Source organism: Mizuhopecten yessoensis, unplaced genomic scaffold (genome assembly GCF_002113885.1).
Source record: "Mizuhopecten yessoensis strain PY_sf001 unplaced genomic scaffold, ASM211388v2 scaffold9935, whole genome shotgun sequence".
NCBI classification, from domain to species: Eukaryota; Metazoa; Mollusca; class Bivalvia; order Pectinida; family Pectinidae; genus Mizuhopecten; species Mizuhopecten yessoensis.
In genome coordinates, this window is record NW_018408296.1 from 59,211 (window position 1) to 77,723 (window position 18,513).

At 33.7% G+C, this 18,513-nt stretch overlaps 1 protein-coding gene across 1 annotated transcript; it reads left to right on the forward strand.

The window, feature by feature from the left end:
• The first annotated feature begins 356 nt into the window (after positions 1-356).
• Positions 357-2,280, forward strand: LOC110459028 (relaxin receptor 1-like). Its single transcript, XM_021511056.1, has 3 exons — positions 357-640; positions 1,061-1,194; positions 1,904-2,280. The coding sequence occupies exons 1-3, from the start codon at positions 517-519 to the stop codon at positions 1,958-1,960; spliced, it is 315 nt and encodes a 104-aa protein (XP_021366731.1). The 5' UTR covers positions 357-516; the 3' UTR covers positions 1,961-2,280.
• Positions 2,281-18,513: the final 16,233 nt, after the last annotated feature.

Below are 18,513 nucleotides of genomic sequence, written 5' to 3' on the forward strand. Positions count from 1 at the left end.
AGGAGTTATTCTTTTTTTGTATTTAACTTGGCCCTATCCGATTTACTAATGGGCGTCTACCTTATCATAATAGGAGTTGTTGATATATATTACAACGGTGTTTATGCATGGAATGATCATATTTGGCGAAAAAGCATCTTATGTACTTTAGCTGGTGTTTTATCTAGTGTATCAAGTGAGATGTCGACGTTTCTTATTCTACTGGTAACAATAGACAGAGTAATTGTCATAGTGTTCCCACTTTCTCGTCTTTCTAGTTGGAACATATCATGGAAAAAGGCTTTAATTTTCTCAGTTCTCTCGTGGATTGTTTCTATCACACTTGCAGTAATCCCTATTGTTACAATACAGTCCTACTTCCAAGGGGAATTTTATTCTCAGTCAAGTGTGTGTCTCGCTCTACCTTTGACAAGAGAAGAGTGGCCAGGAACGGAATATTCCTTCGCAATATTTGTTTGTCTGAACAGCAGCGTCTTTATAATAGTAGTCATAGGCCAAATCTGCATTTGCAAAAGCATGAGAAAAAGTGGTCGCCGTATTAGCTCCTCACAGAACCGTCAACGAGAGATGACTGTAGCAATTACTCTGTTCTTTGTTGTGGCCACAGACTTTTTCTGCTGGTTTCCGATTGGTGTCATGGGTAAGTTTTCCTATTCTAATTTATTAATGTATCATAATATTAAACATAATACAAGGTATGCATGTATTTAATTCTAATTTCATGCTGAATTGGTATCTTCATTTTTCGATTTCCATTAATATATTTTGTACGTATAACAAATTGTTCTTTAACGTGAGTATGTATAGATTCATGTGTATAAATAGCCAACTTCATGAAGCAATTTTAACCAAAATTTCATTGGTATACCATTTTATAACAGATAAAAATGTAGTTAACGAGCATACGTCATTCAGTTTAAAATGCCATTTTATCGTTTATTGTCAATAGCCCTAACAAATAGACTACTCGATTTTTCTCATATTTTTTTTAGATCGGGAGTGTTAGCATATTGTAGAAACAATTTCATAATTTACATTAAGAGCACGTGATCTGTTCCAGGAGTATTAGCAAAATGTGGAGTACGAATCCCAGATGACGTGTATGCATGGGTGATGGTGTTCGTGCTGCCTATGAACGCCGCTATCAATCCGTTTCTGTACACTGCTACAGCTATTTGGAGGAAAAGACGGAAGGTGGGTTCAGATTGATTTCAAAGTACTTCTAACGATACCATTGTTTTTTTGATAAAACTTTACAATGAATGACCAAGAGTTATGTTACAGCGTACATAAGTAAGTAATTTTATGCTATATTTTCGGATATTTAGATTAAAATAATAAAATAGCGTATTTGCCGCTAATCCGATGTACTAACACATATCTTTCCCGGGACTACGGGCCGTATGACTTACAAGGTAAGCGCCCTACTTTATCGGGCCTGTGAATATGCTTATTTTGTGGGAGGTAATGAGCCAAGTTGACCAGTGATGTCACAAGTGGCCATTATAAGTACATGGCGAGTTTAGGCGTGTGTAAAATCTGATAGCATTCCTTGTTCTATACGAGAAAAGTTTGAAAAACAAGTAAGAACGTATGGAGGCACTTATAATCAATCACTGACACATTAACTGTTTTATATGAATATTGATTTAATCACGAAGTACAATATACGTTACTCGGTCCACTTTCGAATTCAAAAAATTCCTCCAATATGTTCGATACCTATTCAATGTATACGGTCGGATGACGTTTCATGAACTACTGTACAAAAATACTTTCAAAGCTAAGAAATGAGCCCTACAAACTCTGTACTACATCATTGTTTAATGGAAGTATTATGCTATATTAAATAAGCTTAAGTTCGACTGTTTGCTTAATGATTTTTTTCGTTTTGTTTGTGAAGGTACCGACAACGATGATGATACCGAAAGATCCGCCAGCAGATAAACATCATCGGTAAACAAAGTCCATCAGTGAGAAACAGCCTGCTATGTCCACGGCTGTATATACAGTTCAGTCGGTAGATAATCAACTTCAGAACACAGACAGTGTCTGCCAGTAGAGAATCAAACTCAGAGCAAAAAAAAGAGTGAATCAGTTTGAGATGCAGGTAGTGTAAGTCAGCAACGGAATACAGACAAAAGGATATCATGTTACATTTGTATAATACATATTGACTATTACTTAACCTATCTGATTGCTTTAGTTTGCTCGGTGATGAAAATGAAGAACCATGTTTTGTGAAAAATTGTTTTTGTTCTTTTTATCTTAACTTCATATGTAAATAAATATGCACTTGAAGAAAGTGATGACTGTCTTTTGAAATTCAATTATAAGGAACAAGCAAGATTATTTGGAGGCATATACAGTATATGAAAAAATGCTTTGTACATAAATCCTCGAAAGGGTTTATGGAAAAGAGTGCACATTTTTCGTTTTCTTTGTATAAAACTATGCATGTTGCATGGATTCGTGAAGGGTGTTATGAACAATGGTGTACACAGTTCTCTTGGTAAGTATTGTATACTCCTCAAAATAATCTTGGTCATTCCTTAATGTTTTGTAAAAAGGATGCATACAAAAATACAGAAGTCAACGAGTTCCCATTGCTGCTTGTCAAACATGCATACAACTTTATTAGTTCTCGCACCCATACAGGAAAACACAACATTATTCTTCACGATATATGTTTCAATCTTGCCAGATTTATTTTCTCTTGAAGTTATATTTTGGCCTAATTTGACATGGTGGTATATTCATCATTTTAGATACTCTATTTTGTCATTAAAATGTATTGTTTTGGTTATATTTAATTCACTAATTATATATTTGATATTATCTTCACCGTGAAACATGTTTTATTCTTTTTTCGAACAAAGTTCATTGTGTATGAGATAGCATTAAACGTAGCTTAAGTGATGCAGAGGTCATATAAAAATGAGGTCACAGAGGTGATACTTGAAAAATATGTCGAAAATAAAGTTTCTTTTTTGAATAACATTAATGTCTGAGCGAGATCAGGTTATCTTACTCTCCGGATAAAATTCTATAACATGCTAACCTCGACTTGAGACTCGTTGGGAATATGTTACAGAATCGAGTACCTGATACTGCTCAGTTACATGTTACAGATTATATTCATCCAGTCAAAGTACTTAGAAAATACCAATAATAACCATAATAGCAGCACAAGTCAGATTTCTTTTCACGATGACGAATGTCTGTATTATATCAAATTTAAATGGTAAATCTATTACAAATCTTCATAAAAGAACAATTCATACCACTTGTAATGAAGATAATAAGAAACAAAACTGAAGATTTATAGAAGTTCCTCAAAAAGTGATGGTTGGTTATTATGTTTATCAAACAATTTCAAATTGCATGAGGATACAAAGTTTACCGAGAGGTTTTTAAAATTTGAATACTTAGTAATGAGAGTGAGACAAACATGATAATAACTATCGCGAGTCTGGGTGCCTTTTTCTCCTATTACCTTCGTATTTTATTTGGAAACCCACATTTTTCCATTGGAAAGTACCCAATTATTGTTTCCGATGGGGGAAACAATTGCTAGGTATAATAACGTCTAAATTGAAGATGACTTCGCAAAGACCTGTTACGGGACGTCAAATATAAAAGATTGATCAACAAAATCACGTATCCAATGAGGTGTAAGTGAGGAAACCTAGTGGTTGTGGGAGATATTTAACAAACTTCATGTATGGTGTGCAATATCTTACTCAAAAAGTCACCAACATATTTTGCTATTTATTAAAACCAACTAATTTATCATTTAAAAGGCAACAAAGGTCAACAATATATAATTGAGAATACTTTGAAACTATGTCAATTATGATATATTTCTCAATGAAATAAACACGAGTCTTATCCTTAAACTTGTAATTTCTCATAATCATTCTTACAAAAGATAGAGACATAACATTTAAACGTTGGACAAGCATATCATAATTTTATCTTTTTCTTGATCCCAAGGAGAACAAAAAAAAANTATTATTATTATTATTATTATTATTATTATTATAGTTGAATTTATATCAACTTAATTGTAAGGGGATGCGACAGTTACAGAGTAATTTTCCGTTGAATATTTATTTTACACATACATGTTTAAGTTTGTTTATTTTCTATTTTAATCAAACAACATAATATACGCTTCATTATCATCAATATCCAAACAATCTACTGAGAGACCCCGACATATTGTGATGAGAAGTTTTGACTTAAAACATTGCTGTGGATTTTGTACATAAAATGTGTGACCATACTAAAGGTTCAGACAAAGTTTGGTCAATTACAACACATGTACCAACACAATAACGCTAAGTCCTTTGAGTGATCGGTGCTATCTGTCGTTATGATATAATTATTGTTTGTCGATTCCATTTTAGAACACATACCAAAAACTTCTCGAGAGTCTAATTCTTGAATCTTGTTTTTTCTGTTGTAAACTTCCAATCGTTACTTGTGCCACGGATTGCGTTAACACACCAGAGCTTGACAAAATGACTGACATCGAAAGAGGTCAGCGCAATAAAACAGTATAACATGTCGTCACTAAAGTCACAGTCACTGGTGAAAAGTTTTCACGAAGGAACAGTGTTCGCGTGGAATTGTGTGACAGAAGAATATTGCGCAAGATCAAGAAAAGTCTGCCGGGATCAAAGGCGGAGTTAAGAGCAGCGACAAGGACAGCCGAGACTGAACTAAGAAGACTCGCGACATTTGCAAATCAAAACCATAGAAACTGGCATGTGTTGCAAAAAAATAATAATATTATATATCATCAACATATAAGGACGGTTGAGGGGGAAACATAGGTACCATGCCCCATTTAACCAACAGCGAAAACCATTCCAAAAATCTCTATGGAATTTCATTTTTTATTTATTTTTATTTTTCCTGATTATTATTTATTATTTGTCAGAGTAGGACCGTATTGAAGATCATTAATTAGTAACACATTTTTAAAAAACAGATATAATTCTATGAACACCTCTTTGCTACATATAAGTTTAGGTTGTTATACAATAATTTGGATGCCTTTCTTAAGGGATATACTGTCAAAAGCAATATTTCAGTTATTGAATGTACGTGTTTTGTGCGCTGCATATTATATTTCCTTGCTATCCATAATTGAAAATCCATTCCAAATGTCCAGTTTGTGCGGGAAACCCCTATTAAATACATCACCGAGAACGTCCTGTGACGATTTCGAAACAAGGCAGAATCATTTCTAAACACAATCAGTGACAAGTGGGGCTCCTCGAGAGGGGGATGTATTTAGACATTTTCTTGACCCATTTTGAAACCAACGAATAAGCTTTATGTAACTGTGTGTTGAAACTGATTGAATCACACATACAGTAAATATTTATCATCATAAGTTAGTTGTTCACATGCCAATATTCAAATGAACAAATCATGTTCGAATGGGATAAGAACGGGTCAAATTGGCACGAGAATACCCTTCTTTTTTCAAACATACACGATCACGGGACACACCCTTTTCATCACTCTTCTAACACTGTAACAGTGTCATCATACACAAACTTACATGGACAATTCGAAAATAAAAGTACATTGTGTCAGATAGTGAAGGTGCATTATGTATCATATGTTTTTTATGACGATATAACATTTTCATTGCGATTATCTATCCTCTTGTAATGGGACATTGACTTTGTAACAAAACTGAAGGGATGGGACATATTTAAAAAAATATATTTCAAATATATTTTTCTTTTAAATATTTGTTCACAACATTAACACCACTGCGCTCGATTCCACGTCAGCTATAATCAACTTCCTACCGGCTATCCAGAAGAATACGTGTAACGGTCCGCTTGCTAGTGCATTTTATAAAACTTCCCACCAGCAATTATTGTTCCCTAACGTTATCCCTGCAATATGTTTTGACCATATTGCAACTCTTCGCTTCGTAGCTGACCCAGTAACAGTTTTAACACACTAACACTCCCACTGCAAGCCATTTTGTTTACAATGAAATGGTGTTAAATGGGCATACATTTACCCTCTTCTTTAAGTTATTATACAATTTTATGAAAACGTATAAGCGAAATCCGACTGTCATTTTCTATTCTGAGACTCACTTGATATACGCATGCAGTATTTGAAAAACAAATCATTAAAAAAACATTTCTCCGTGATGTCCCTTTAAAATATTGTAAACATATGTCAAAAACTATCCTCGTTGATGCTCGTAAGGCAATGAGACACTTGAATGGGTAGTCCAGGGAGAGTGTTGTGTTTTCATATGATAGGCCGTCGGTTCAAATTGATACAGTGGAGATGTTTGACCTTTAAAAAGACATCTGATAAAGCATTTGGAACATAATTTGTTCTCAAACCAAATGTCGTTAGAATTTAGTTTCTGTTTAGTTGATAGAATCGGACATGCATGACTTTCAAAACCCATATGGTCGCGATAAGGTTTTTGTTCTCATGTGAAATGCCGTTTGATATTACATATACTTGCATGCTATTTGTTTTGTTTGAAACACGGCATGTCAGCTTGTCAAAAAGGGTTGCTTTATGTATTTTTTGGTAATATATTTCAATATAATTAAGAACCAATCAAATTCTTATAGATACTATGGAAGCGATACGTTTGGTATCCTTACAAAATACTTCAGTATCCTGATGGGAAAAAATGTAACACCTTCGTACAAGAGACAGGAATACAACGTCGTCTTATTAAAAAACAAAGTATCTACAGAAGTCAAGGATTGTGGCAATTTGAATATCTCGTCTATCAAGCATGTTGTAAAACATGAACTGGATATTCTTTGATAATTTTGGAGAAGACAAAGCTAAAACTTTGGGGCCAGACCAGTCCAATTTACAATCTGCCACTGCATCAGCTTACATAACATATTACATGAGCACATGGCATGCTGATTCACAATTTGGAGAAATAATCCATAGTTTTGCAACGTTTACATGTATTCTACATAAACTTTTCTAGGTAAAACGTTTTGATATATACTTGATAATTGAAAGACGTATATCTAACTTATTACATAAAAATCACTGCTGAGAATGAGATAGGCCTTCTGCTTCCAGTAAGCAGTAGGTGTACACATAAAAACGCCCTTAGATAATCAAAGTTGTGGTGAAACTGTTTTCCTGTGTGCCAAAATTTAGGTACGAACGAACATATTTTCTCCCATCATGTTCCAATACTATGTTGAAATCAATACTTATCTGATTTGCAAGTGACCTCTCGTACCCTCGAGAGCTGATTGTGACGTCACATATAATTGTTCTCCTGACGCCTTGCTATGTCTTCTTTTTACGTCATACTTGTCACACCTTAGGGGATGACAAACGAATCGTGAACTGGTAAAACAGGAGATAATTATTTGAATGAAGTGAAAAGAGACAATCGAATGTCAAAGCTGTAAAAAATATTATATCGATTTGTTTTCTTTACAATAAAACCAATACATCAGCGTTGTAAGATAGACAAGCGAAATCATGGTCCAATCTGCTTATGGTAAAACATAAAAACTTAAATAACAATGCATATTTATTTCGTGGTAGCAATATGCAATTTGATTATTTATGATAAAAAAATATTATTACATGTTGAAGGGCCCATCAACATAGGAAAGGTAATTTGGGCCAAGAAATGGTCGGTAAAATGTAAAATAAACATGACGAAGGAATATGTAATAACAAAACGTCAACTTGAACTAGTAAAGAGGATATTGTGACACATATCTTCTGGAAACAGACCACCAGCATTCCGACAGTGTCAACTTGTAGATACATTCAATGTTATATGTCTCAAAACGAACACGGAAGTGTAACGATACTAGATGGGACAACAACATATATATACTGTTTGTGAAATTGTAATAGGAAATCTTTAAACGTTAAAAGACAGTAAAGTACAGGTTACGCATCTAAATAACGTATGTAGTGTAACATTACGTCAATGGGATATAAACATTGCTGTGTATGCATTGTTTGCAAACATTGACGACGTTAATCAATTTAACAGTGATTGCACAGAAGTCGGACGAGTATTAGATATCTAATATTGATTTTATGAGTGGATGTTTTCCCTCATGTCCTTTCGGAGGTATCAGTGTACAGTAGAAATGGCCAGATTCTAAAAGTAATCGTCATGTCTCAGATACACATGGATATTGGTTTTACTCTGCATAACACATCTGCATACATATATATTATTTTTTATAAACTAGATTTTAAACACATTGCTTTTAGTAAAACAGGCACAGAGAGCCTGTATCGATCACCTGGATAATAAAGCAACTATGGAAATTATTTCTACTACATATACTATTTTTTTGCCCCCATGAATTGGGGTGGATTTTAAACATTAACTTCAGTTTCCACTATTGAGCCCTGTCCTCTACCCTCTCAAAGCAATCCTCTATTTATATAAAGTTGCATCCTCTTTGCCCAAGGATGCCCTACACAAAATATGGTTAAAATCCCTCGAAATCAACTGAAGGAGAAGGGTTTTCAACATTAATTACATTGTTCCCCTATCCCCTCTGTACTCAATGGGGCCAGACCCTCCGTTTATACAAATCTAGTCACATTTGCCAAAGAATGCCAAAGTATAAAGGCAAAATTTGGATAAAATCCCTCCAAGGGTACAGAAATAAAGGATTTAAAAGATTGTCCCCAAATTCACCAATTGGACCCCACCACTCTGCACCCAGAGGGGTCATACCCTCCAATTATACATAAATGAGTCCCCTTCTTTGCCCAACGGATGCTCCGGTTCAAATTTGGATAAAATCCCTCTAATGGTACATATGAAGGAGGGGCCACACTCTCCCTTTCATACAAAATTGGGTCCCCTTTGCAAAAAAGGATGCCCCTGGCCAAATTTGGTTAAAACTCATAAGGCCGTTCCGGACTATTAGCGTTTGAAAGGAAAAGTTAACGGACGGACGACCGACGCCGCAGTTTGGCATAAGCTCCTTCGGACCATGTTAGCCAAAAATGAAATCTGGTTTTAAGAAATATATCCCCAAGATTTCGGTTTTGTGAAAGAAATGAATCCCACATAAAAAACCCACTTAAGTCCAAAAAAATCACAAAACAAAACAAACAAAACATGATTTTACCCCAAAATTTTAACTCCACAGAGAAATACGCATTTGTAATTCGATTATTCGCAATGTTTACACATGTGCTGGATACATAAGTAGGCTACATGGAACAGCTTTTGTTGTGTAGACACATATTTGTAAATGGTCAAATAGTCAACTTTATCATGCATTATTTCAAATAACTTGTTTCATAAATGTTGTGAAAATGAATAAATTTAATGTTTATATAACCAGCTATTGTCAGTCGAGTTATCTCCCTTTACATACAACTAAAAAAACGAATAATGTTGTTGCCTGTTTCAGAGTTAGAACAATATAACTTAAGCAAAGCTACTGTAAAAAATATTTAAAAGGAATATCAATCCAGTCAGTAAAAATACATAATGGTATTCACTTTAACAACAGAGTAGCTCGTGCTCACATTTATAATTAGTTGTATGCCGTATCTCATCGGACAGCTGTAATTTGCGGAAATGTTTGGGAATTTGGGACCAGACCTGTGTGCCTTAAACAGAACTTATTGGTACTTGTAAGTATACCAAAACAAGAGATAAAAGACATATGATGGGCGGTGAATCTTGTGGATCAAGACGTTTCAATATGGAGAGAATTTGCGAAACACAATGTTATACATGAAATAAGCATCAGTAATGCCCTAAAAGAAAAGAGAAAGAAAAGAAAAACAAGAAGAAGCACAATCTTAAGAATACACGTTAATGATATAATTATAAACAAAGCCGAAACAGCATAGAATGATTTTAACAAGGACATTTTACATTGCATCAACTGTGAGAAGTTTTCAATTCAATTTTACTTATTCACTCTCTGTAAAAGTACGGTGAAGATGAATTTTTTTAATTTAATAAAACTTCTTGATTACTAGATTTTGAATAGTAGCGCAGTTATCTTACTTTATTGCTTTTATTCAATTTTGCCAAGGTTTCAGCTTTTTTTAAAATAACAACTGCTTCCTGTGATAAGGATTCTTTTATTGAGGACTTTTGGAAACAAATCTCTCACAAGTTTCCTTAGCATCTATTTAAGGGGAAATATTAATCCTGTATTTCATAAATTATATAAGGTGTCTTATATACTATATAAAGTGTACATAAAATAAATATTCATGAAAGATCTCATATACCACATACAGGTGTCATCAGTTATAACGAAAGTATAGTCGAATATGGGCACTCGATCCGAACAAACGAGTGTCACCGGGTCAGTATGATATAATTGTATAGTTATAAGTATTTTGTGTTGTGTCTACCTGTGTATCGTAATGTGGAAAGTACCTTGTTACTATTCATAGTTCAGACTGGGTCCTACACGTGTTGTGTCTCGGTCGTCTCTATATGTCCGTATTTGGTGTTGTTGATGAGTTATATGTAAATTAGGGTGTGAGTTTTTAAGAAAGCATGCAAGTGTGAGCTAGAGTATTAATAAACGAGTAATACACCGTGCTAGTTCGCAGTTGGCCGTTTATCGTGAGACAGAACGTATCCTCTGGGGTCCCGCCTGCACAGCCCAGCCGTACTCGTAAATGAGTGACTATTATATAGACATGATTTTACCGGACCTTGACAGTCTCGGAAGGTATCTTTAATATGTATAATGGAAGGTAGTCATAAATTGGAATATTTAATTCAAAGTATATAATTAAATATTGGACTTGTCAGACATAGGTATTTTATACGGCAACATACTAATTCTAGGCCATATTTTGTATTGTAGGGGTTTTCTGTATGAATCTGCGTGATACTCCGGTCATCAATAAATTTGACTCGAAACTGTGGAGTTTTTATTCAAAAAATGTCCTGTGACACAAATGTCAGCCTCATCTTTAAGATTCGCTATCGAGCCTTATTTAAACTATTGCTGTGCATTAGTCCAACGTCCTGCTCTCGCCAATATAAGGTGTTTGTTATTATTCCTTTGTAAGTTCTCAAACGGTGTAATGGATAACCTTTACTATTGCTGTACACTTGTCACACAACACACCGCAATTGTCGTCTGCTCTGTCATTCTCGAAATTACCTTCTCTACACTCCTGGAATAGGTTATGACAAATTCGAAGGCTCGAAGTAAGCTATTTGATTTGTTTCATGCATAAAAACCTGACCAATCGCTAGGTTGATGCTGGTCCTATGAAGATTATTGTTGATATGTTCGCTTGTAAAACGGTCTATCATTATGAAGGATTAGGATGAAGTGAGCTCTATAACCGTCTGTTACAATGGGTTCTGGTTACGTACTCTCTAATGTCTCAATTATAAGAAATGAACATTAATTCACTAGTAGACAAAATGCAGATTACCTCCCTTGTCACTAATAATTCCTGAATTGAAATAAAAACGTGTCCCAAAACTAACAAATGACCCTAGCTGTTAATAGGACATAAAACAAAATCAAACCAAACCAAACCAAAGCAAAAGCTAACAGTCGCGAGTTAAAATGTGATCAAATAGATGCAACAAACGCCATTAAACGGTAATGTATTGGTGACGTCATTCGGTGGTTGAAGTTATTTTCATTGGCGTTTGTATCATATTGAATCACTTTAAATGCCAAGAAATAAACCAATTGTTTTAATAGTTTGATTGTAGAAAGTCAAACAAATTCAATTTTCACCACAACATATAACCATTTTGTCCAATTAGGAAGTTATGCAGTGGACAGTATATATCAGAGGCTGGGATTAACCTGGCCTAGGGTATATTTGGGAATATTATATTAACGACAACAAGATTTATTAATTAATTAAAGAAAGGTTTATTGATATTTTTAGAGAAGAATGTGCAGAAAAAAATAGAATATTCCCAAAAGCAATTTTTTATAGATATATTTACGATCATTTTGATCTGCAAAACTACTTGCGTAAACCCATACAAAAAGAAGATCTGAAAGAAAAAAAAAATATCTACTCATAACTTAAACTTAGAAAAAGGGCGATATCAAAACATAATATATTTTGTATATTTTGTCATTGTATGTTACCAATGAGGTATATTCTGTCATTGGATGTTGCCAGTGAGGTATAATCTGTCACTGTATGTTACCAATGTGGTATATTCTGTCATTGGATGTTGCCAGTGAGGTATATTCTGTCACTGTATGTTACCAATGTGGTATATTCTCTTATTGCATGTTGCCAATGTTGTATATTCTGTCAGGTCGCCGTACGCATGGATATTCAGAGAAAGTGTTTTTCTCCTGCCCACACAAATCCAACAACCCGGATGGAGGATAAATTGGTCTGGGGTGGAAGTTACGGTATTTGTGCTGTAGCATTCAAGTGAGGTGGCACCATAAATGATTCCGTTGGAAGCACGGTCCCACTACAAACAGAACACACATTAAATCTCCAGCACACACGCGGGCATACACAGATAGGGAGTTATTAGCCAGGTGGCATAGGACTATTAGTAAGCGCCTGATAAGGCAGCTCCTGCGAATTTCTCAAAATTGTGTTGATTAATGTATGCTAATCGTATTAATTGTACATGTATATATATATATGTACTTTAAAGCGCTTTAGAGTGGCTTATGATAGCTAGATAGAACGCTATATCAAATGCTGTATATATTATAATATATTATATATTATATATTCTGTAACTGAGTGTTGTCAATGTGTTATATTCTGTCATTGTTTTGCCAGTGTGGTATGATTTGTATATTTTATCATTGTATGATGTCACTGAGGTATATTTTATCATTGCATGATGTCATTGTAGTATAGTTTATCATCGCATGATGTCATGGTAGTATATGATATCATTGCATGTTGTCATTGAGGTATATTTTATCATCGCATGATGTCAATGGTATATTTTATCATCGCATGATGTCATTGTGGTGTATTTTATCATTGCATGATGGCACTGTGGAATATTTTATCATTGCATGATGTCATTGTGGTATATTTTATCATCGCATGGTGTCATTGTGGTATAGTTTATCATTGCATGATGTCATTGTGGTATATTTTATCATCGCATGATGTCATTGTGGTATATTTTATCATTGTATGATATCATTATGGTATATTTTATCATTGCATAATGTCATTGTGATATCATTGCATGATGTCATTCTAGTATATTTTATCATTGTACACTGTCACAGTGGTATATTTAAACTTTGTATGTTGTCACTGGAGTATCTTTTATCATTGCATGATGTCATTGTGGTATATTTTATCATTGTACAATGTCACAGTGGTATATTTAAACTTTGTATGTTGTCACTGGGGTATATTTTATCATTGCATCATGTCATTGTAGTATATTTTATCATCACTTGATGTGATTGTAGTATATGATATCATTGCATGTTGTCACAGAGGTATATTTTATCATCGCATGATGTCATTGTAGTATATAATATCATTGAATGATGTCATTGTGGTATATTTTATCATTGCATGTTGTCATTGTGGTATATTTAATCATTGCATGATGGCACTGTAGAATATTTTANATGATGTCATTGTGGTATATTTTATCATAGTATGATGTCATTGTGGTATATTTTATCATCGCATGATGTCATTGTAGTATATGATATCATTGCATGATGTCATTGTGGTATATTTTATCATTGCATGTTGTCATTGTGGTATATTTAATCATTGCATGATGGCACTGTAGAATATTTTATCATTGCATGATGTCATTGTGGTATATTTTATCATTGTATGATATCATTATGGTATATTTTATCATTGCATGTAGTCATTGTGGTATATTTTATCATTGCATGATGTCACTGGTATATTTTATCATTGCATGATGTCATTGTAGTACATTTTATCATCGAATGATGTCATTGCAGTATATGATATCATTGCATGATGTCATTGTGGTATATTTTATCGTAGTTTGATGTCATTGTGGTATATTTTATCATCGCATGATGTCAGTGTAGTATATAATATCATTGCGTGTTGTCATTGTGGTATATTTTATCATTTCATGATGTCACTGGTATATTTTATCATTGCATGATGACACTGGTATATTTTATCATTGCATGATGTCACTGTGGTATATTTTATCATTGTACAATGTCACAGTGGTATATTTAAATTTTGTATGTTGTCACTGGGGTATATTTTATCATTGCATCATGTCATTGTAGTATATTTTATCATCGCATGATGTGATTGTAGTATATGATATCATTGCATGTTGTCACAGAGGTATATTTTATCATCGCATGATGTCATTGTAGTATATAATATCATTGCGTGTTGTCATTGTAGTATATTTTATCATCACATAATGTCATTGTAGTATATAATATCATTGCGTGTTGTCATTGTGGTATATTTTATCATCGCATGATGTCATTGTAGTATATAATATCATTGCGAGTTGTCATTGTAGTATATTTTATCATGGCATGATGTGATGGAAGTAGATGATATCATTGCATGTTGTCACAGAGGGATATTTTATCATCGCATGATGTCATTGTAAAATATGATATCATTGCATGATGTCATTTTGGTATATTTTATCATTGCATGTTGGCATTGTGGTATATTTTATCATTGCAATGATGTCATTGTGGTATATTTTATCATCGCATAATGTAAGTGTAGTATATTTTATCATCGCATGATGTCATTGTAGAATATGATATCATTGCATGATGTCATTTTGGTATATTTTATCATTGCATGTTGTCATTGTGGTATATTTTATCATCGCATAATGTAAGTGTAGTATATTTTATCATCGCATGATGTCATTGTAGAATATTTTATAATTGCATGATGTCATTGTGGTATATTTTATCGTTGCATGTTGTCATTGTGGTATATTTTATCATTGCATGTTGTCATTGTGGTATATTTTATCATCGCATAATGTAAGTGTATTATATTTTATCATTGCATGTTGTCATTGTGGTATATTTTATCATTGCATGTTGTCATTGTGGTATATTTTATAATTGCATGATGTCATTGTAGTATATTTTATCATTGCATGATGTCATTGTAGTATATTTTATCATCGAATGATGTCATTGTAGTATATGATATCATTGCATGATGTCATTGTGGTATATTTTATCATTGCATAATGTCATTGTGGTATATTTTATCATTGCATGATGTCACTGGTATATTTTCTCATTGCATGATGTCATTGTGGTATATTTTATCATTGCATGATGTCATTATAGTATATTTTATCATCGAATGATGTCATTGTAGTATATGATACATGTATCATTGCATGATGTTATTGTGGTATATTTCATCATTGCATGATGTCAATGGTATATTTTATCAGTGCATGATGTCATTATAGTATATTTTACCATCGAATGATGTCATTGTAGTATATAATATCATTGCGTGTTGTCATTGTGGTATATTTTATAATTGCATGATGTCATTGTAGTAATGATGTCATTGTGGTATATTTTATGATTGCATGATGTTATTGTGGGATATTTTATCATTGCATAATGTCATTGTGGTATATTCAGTATATAATATCATTGAATGATGTCATTGTGGTATATATCATCATAGTCTGATGTCATTGGGATATATTTTATCACCGTTTGTTGTCATTATGGTTTATTTTCTCATTTCATGATGTCATTGTAGTATATAATATCATTGCGTGTTGTCATTGTGGTATATTTTATCATTTCATAATGTCATTGTGGTATATTTCATCATAGTCTGATGTCATTGTGATATATTTTATCACCGTTTGTTGTCATTATGGTTTATTTTATCATTTCATGATGTCATTGTGGTATTTTTTATCATTGTATGTTGTCATTGTGGTATATTTTATCATTGTATGATGTCACTGAGGTATATTTTATCATAGTATGATGTCATTGTGGTATATTTTATCATTTCATGATGTCATTGTGGTATATTTTATCATTGCATGTTGTCATTGTGGTATATTTTATCATTGCATGATGTCATTGTGGTATATTTTATCGCCGTTCGTTGTCATTGTGGTTTATTTTATCATTTCATGATGTCATTGTGGTATATTTTATCATTGCATGTCATTGGATGTTGCCATTATGTTATATAGTCTGTCACTGTGTGTTGATGCTGTTGGTATCTATCTGTATGCCATGTAGTTATATAGTCTGTCACTGTGTGTTGATGCTGTTGATGTTTATCTGTATGCCATTTAGTTGTATAGTCTGTCAATGTTTGTTGATTCTGCTGGTATCTATCTGTATGCCATGTAGTTATATAGTCTGTCATTGTGGTATATTTTATCGCCGTTCGTTGTCATTGTGGTTTATTTTATCATTTCATGATGTCATTGTGGTATATTTTATCATTGCATGTCATTGGATGTTGCCATTATGTTATATAGTCTGTCAATGTGTGTTGATGCTGTTGGTATCTATCTGAATGCCATTAAGTTGTATAGTCTGTCAATATGTGTTGATGGTGTTGATGTCTATCTGTATGCCATTAAGTTATATAGTCTGTCAATGTTTGTTGATGCTGCTGGTATCTATCTGTATGCCATTTAGTTATATAGTCTGTCAATGTGTGTTGATGCTGTTGGTATCTATCTGAATGCCTTTAAGTTGTATAGTCTGTCAATATGTGTTGATGGTGTTGATGTCTATCTGTATGCCATTAGGTTATATAGTCTGCCAATGTGTGTTGATACTGTTGGTGTCTATCTGTATGCCATTGAGTTGTATAGTCTGTCAATGGTTGTTGATGCTGCTGGTATCTATCTGTATGCCATTAAGTTATATAGTCTGTCAATGTTTGTTGATGCTGCTGGTATCTATCTGTATGCCATTTAGTTATATAGTCTGTCAATGTGTGTTGATGCTGTTGGAGTCTATCTGTATGCCATTTAGTTATATAGTCTGTCAATGTGTGTTGATGCTGTTGGTGTCTATCTGTATGCCATTAAGTTGTATAGTCTGTCAATGTGTGTTGATGCTGTTGTTGTCTATCTGTATGCCATGAAGTTGTATAGTCTGTCAATGTGTGTTGATGCTGTTGGTGTCTATCTGTATTTAGTGATCATGTTGTTTCTCTTTATATTGATGACACTGTGATATTTTTCAAACCGATCTGCATCAGATTTACTAGTGATTCACATAAATATTTACGAAAGGCGTCAACATGAAAAGCGAGTTAAATATTTCAAATATTTTGCAATCTAAAGAAGTGGGACAGAGATACACATCATTTGCCTATGAGTCTTAAGTCCGTATGTGCATCATTATATGTCAAAGCTGTTTACTACTGATGCTGTATTGCATTATATCAACCATTTGATTTATATTGACAGTGTTTACTTGAGAAATTGATTACACGGCCTCTTTTTTGTCCTTGTGATAGAATACTTAACAGGGCATAGACAGATTGGGGACGTGATGGAGTTAAGTCCTACCTATCAATCTAACTACACACATGGAATTGAATAGCTAGCATTATAAATCCTTGTTTACATCTGGGCAATATTTGTTATTAACACTTATAAACTGCTCGAAAAGAAGTGGCTTTAGTTCATTGAATCAGTGTGTACGAGTGAATGATGGTAGCCTGGGGATGCTCTTTTCCTCCCAAGGTCGTTAACGAAACAGATTTCCCAGTCAAGATTCTCGGCAAGGCCTTTTGCTCGACGTCATCTCTATGACCACCCATTCATCAATTAGCTGACACATATCGCGAGGGATTTGGCGGGATGATATTGACCAGGTTTGTTATCACTCAATCAAACTATCGAGTCACGCTTGTTTACGAAGGCATTGTTTCCATGGTAATTATTATGCATAGATTATATTAGGATAATGGTCACAAATGGGTGGGTATAGTAAGCGACATATGTTACATACATATTCCTGGTGGAGTACATTGTGTACATTGTGCCAGGATATGTTCGACGCAGTTGACTTTCGTCTTTATCGTATTTCATAATAGAGGACCCATTCATCCTGACAGCGAGTATAAGTAACACCATATAATGAATAGGTAGTTCCAGGTGTAATTAATGAAATTGACACATCGCACAAACTATTGATTGTTGTGTTGTTATCCCATTTGTTTTGATTTCTTCTTGATACCATGTGTTATTTTTTTCTTTTGTTTTGATGTTTTTACCCGGTGCGTAAAGCAGTTTTCCCATTCGTTTTGATTTTTCATTGGTACCCTGTATTACCTTCCTTGTTACTTTAATGTCTCTTTGGTGACCTGTGTTACATCTGTAGTTTGTCTCTTGTTTTGATGTCTCCAAGGTTCATGTATTGGTTTTTTTTCATTTGTTTGTTGTCTCCGATATTTCTTGTGTTTGCTTTTTTATTTTGATGTCTCCTTGCTACGGAGTGTTGACTTTTGTTTTGTTTTGATATT

What these genes read in the sequence shown, in the direction of transcription:
- LOC110459028 (XM_021511056.1), top strand. Translation starts at nt 517, where the DNA reads ATGAGAAAAAGTGGTCGCCGTATTAGCTCCTCACAGAACCGTCAACGA. An exon ending in GTTTCCGATTGGTGTCATGG is followed by an intron (nt 641 to 1,060) that starts GTAAGTTTTCCT and finishes GATCTGTTCCAG; the next exon opens with GAGTATTAGCAAAATGTGGA. An exon ending in TTTGGAGGAAAAGACGGAAG is followed by an intron (nt 1,195 to 1,903) that starts GTGGGTTCAGAT and finishes TTGTTTGTGAAG; the next exon opens with GTACCGACAACGATGATGAT.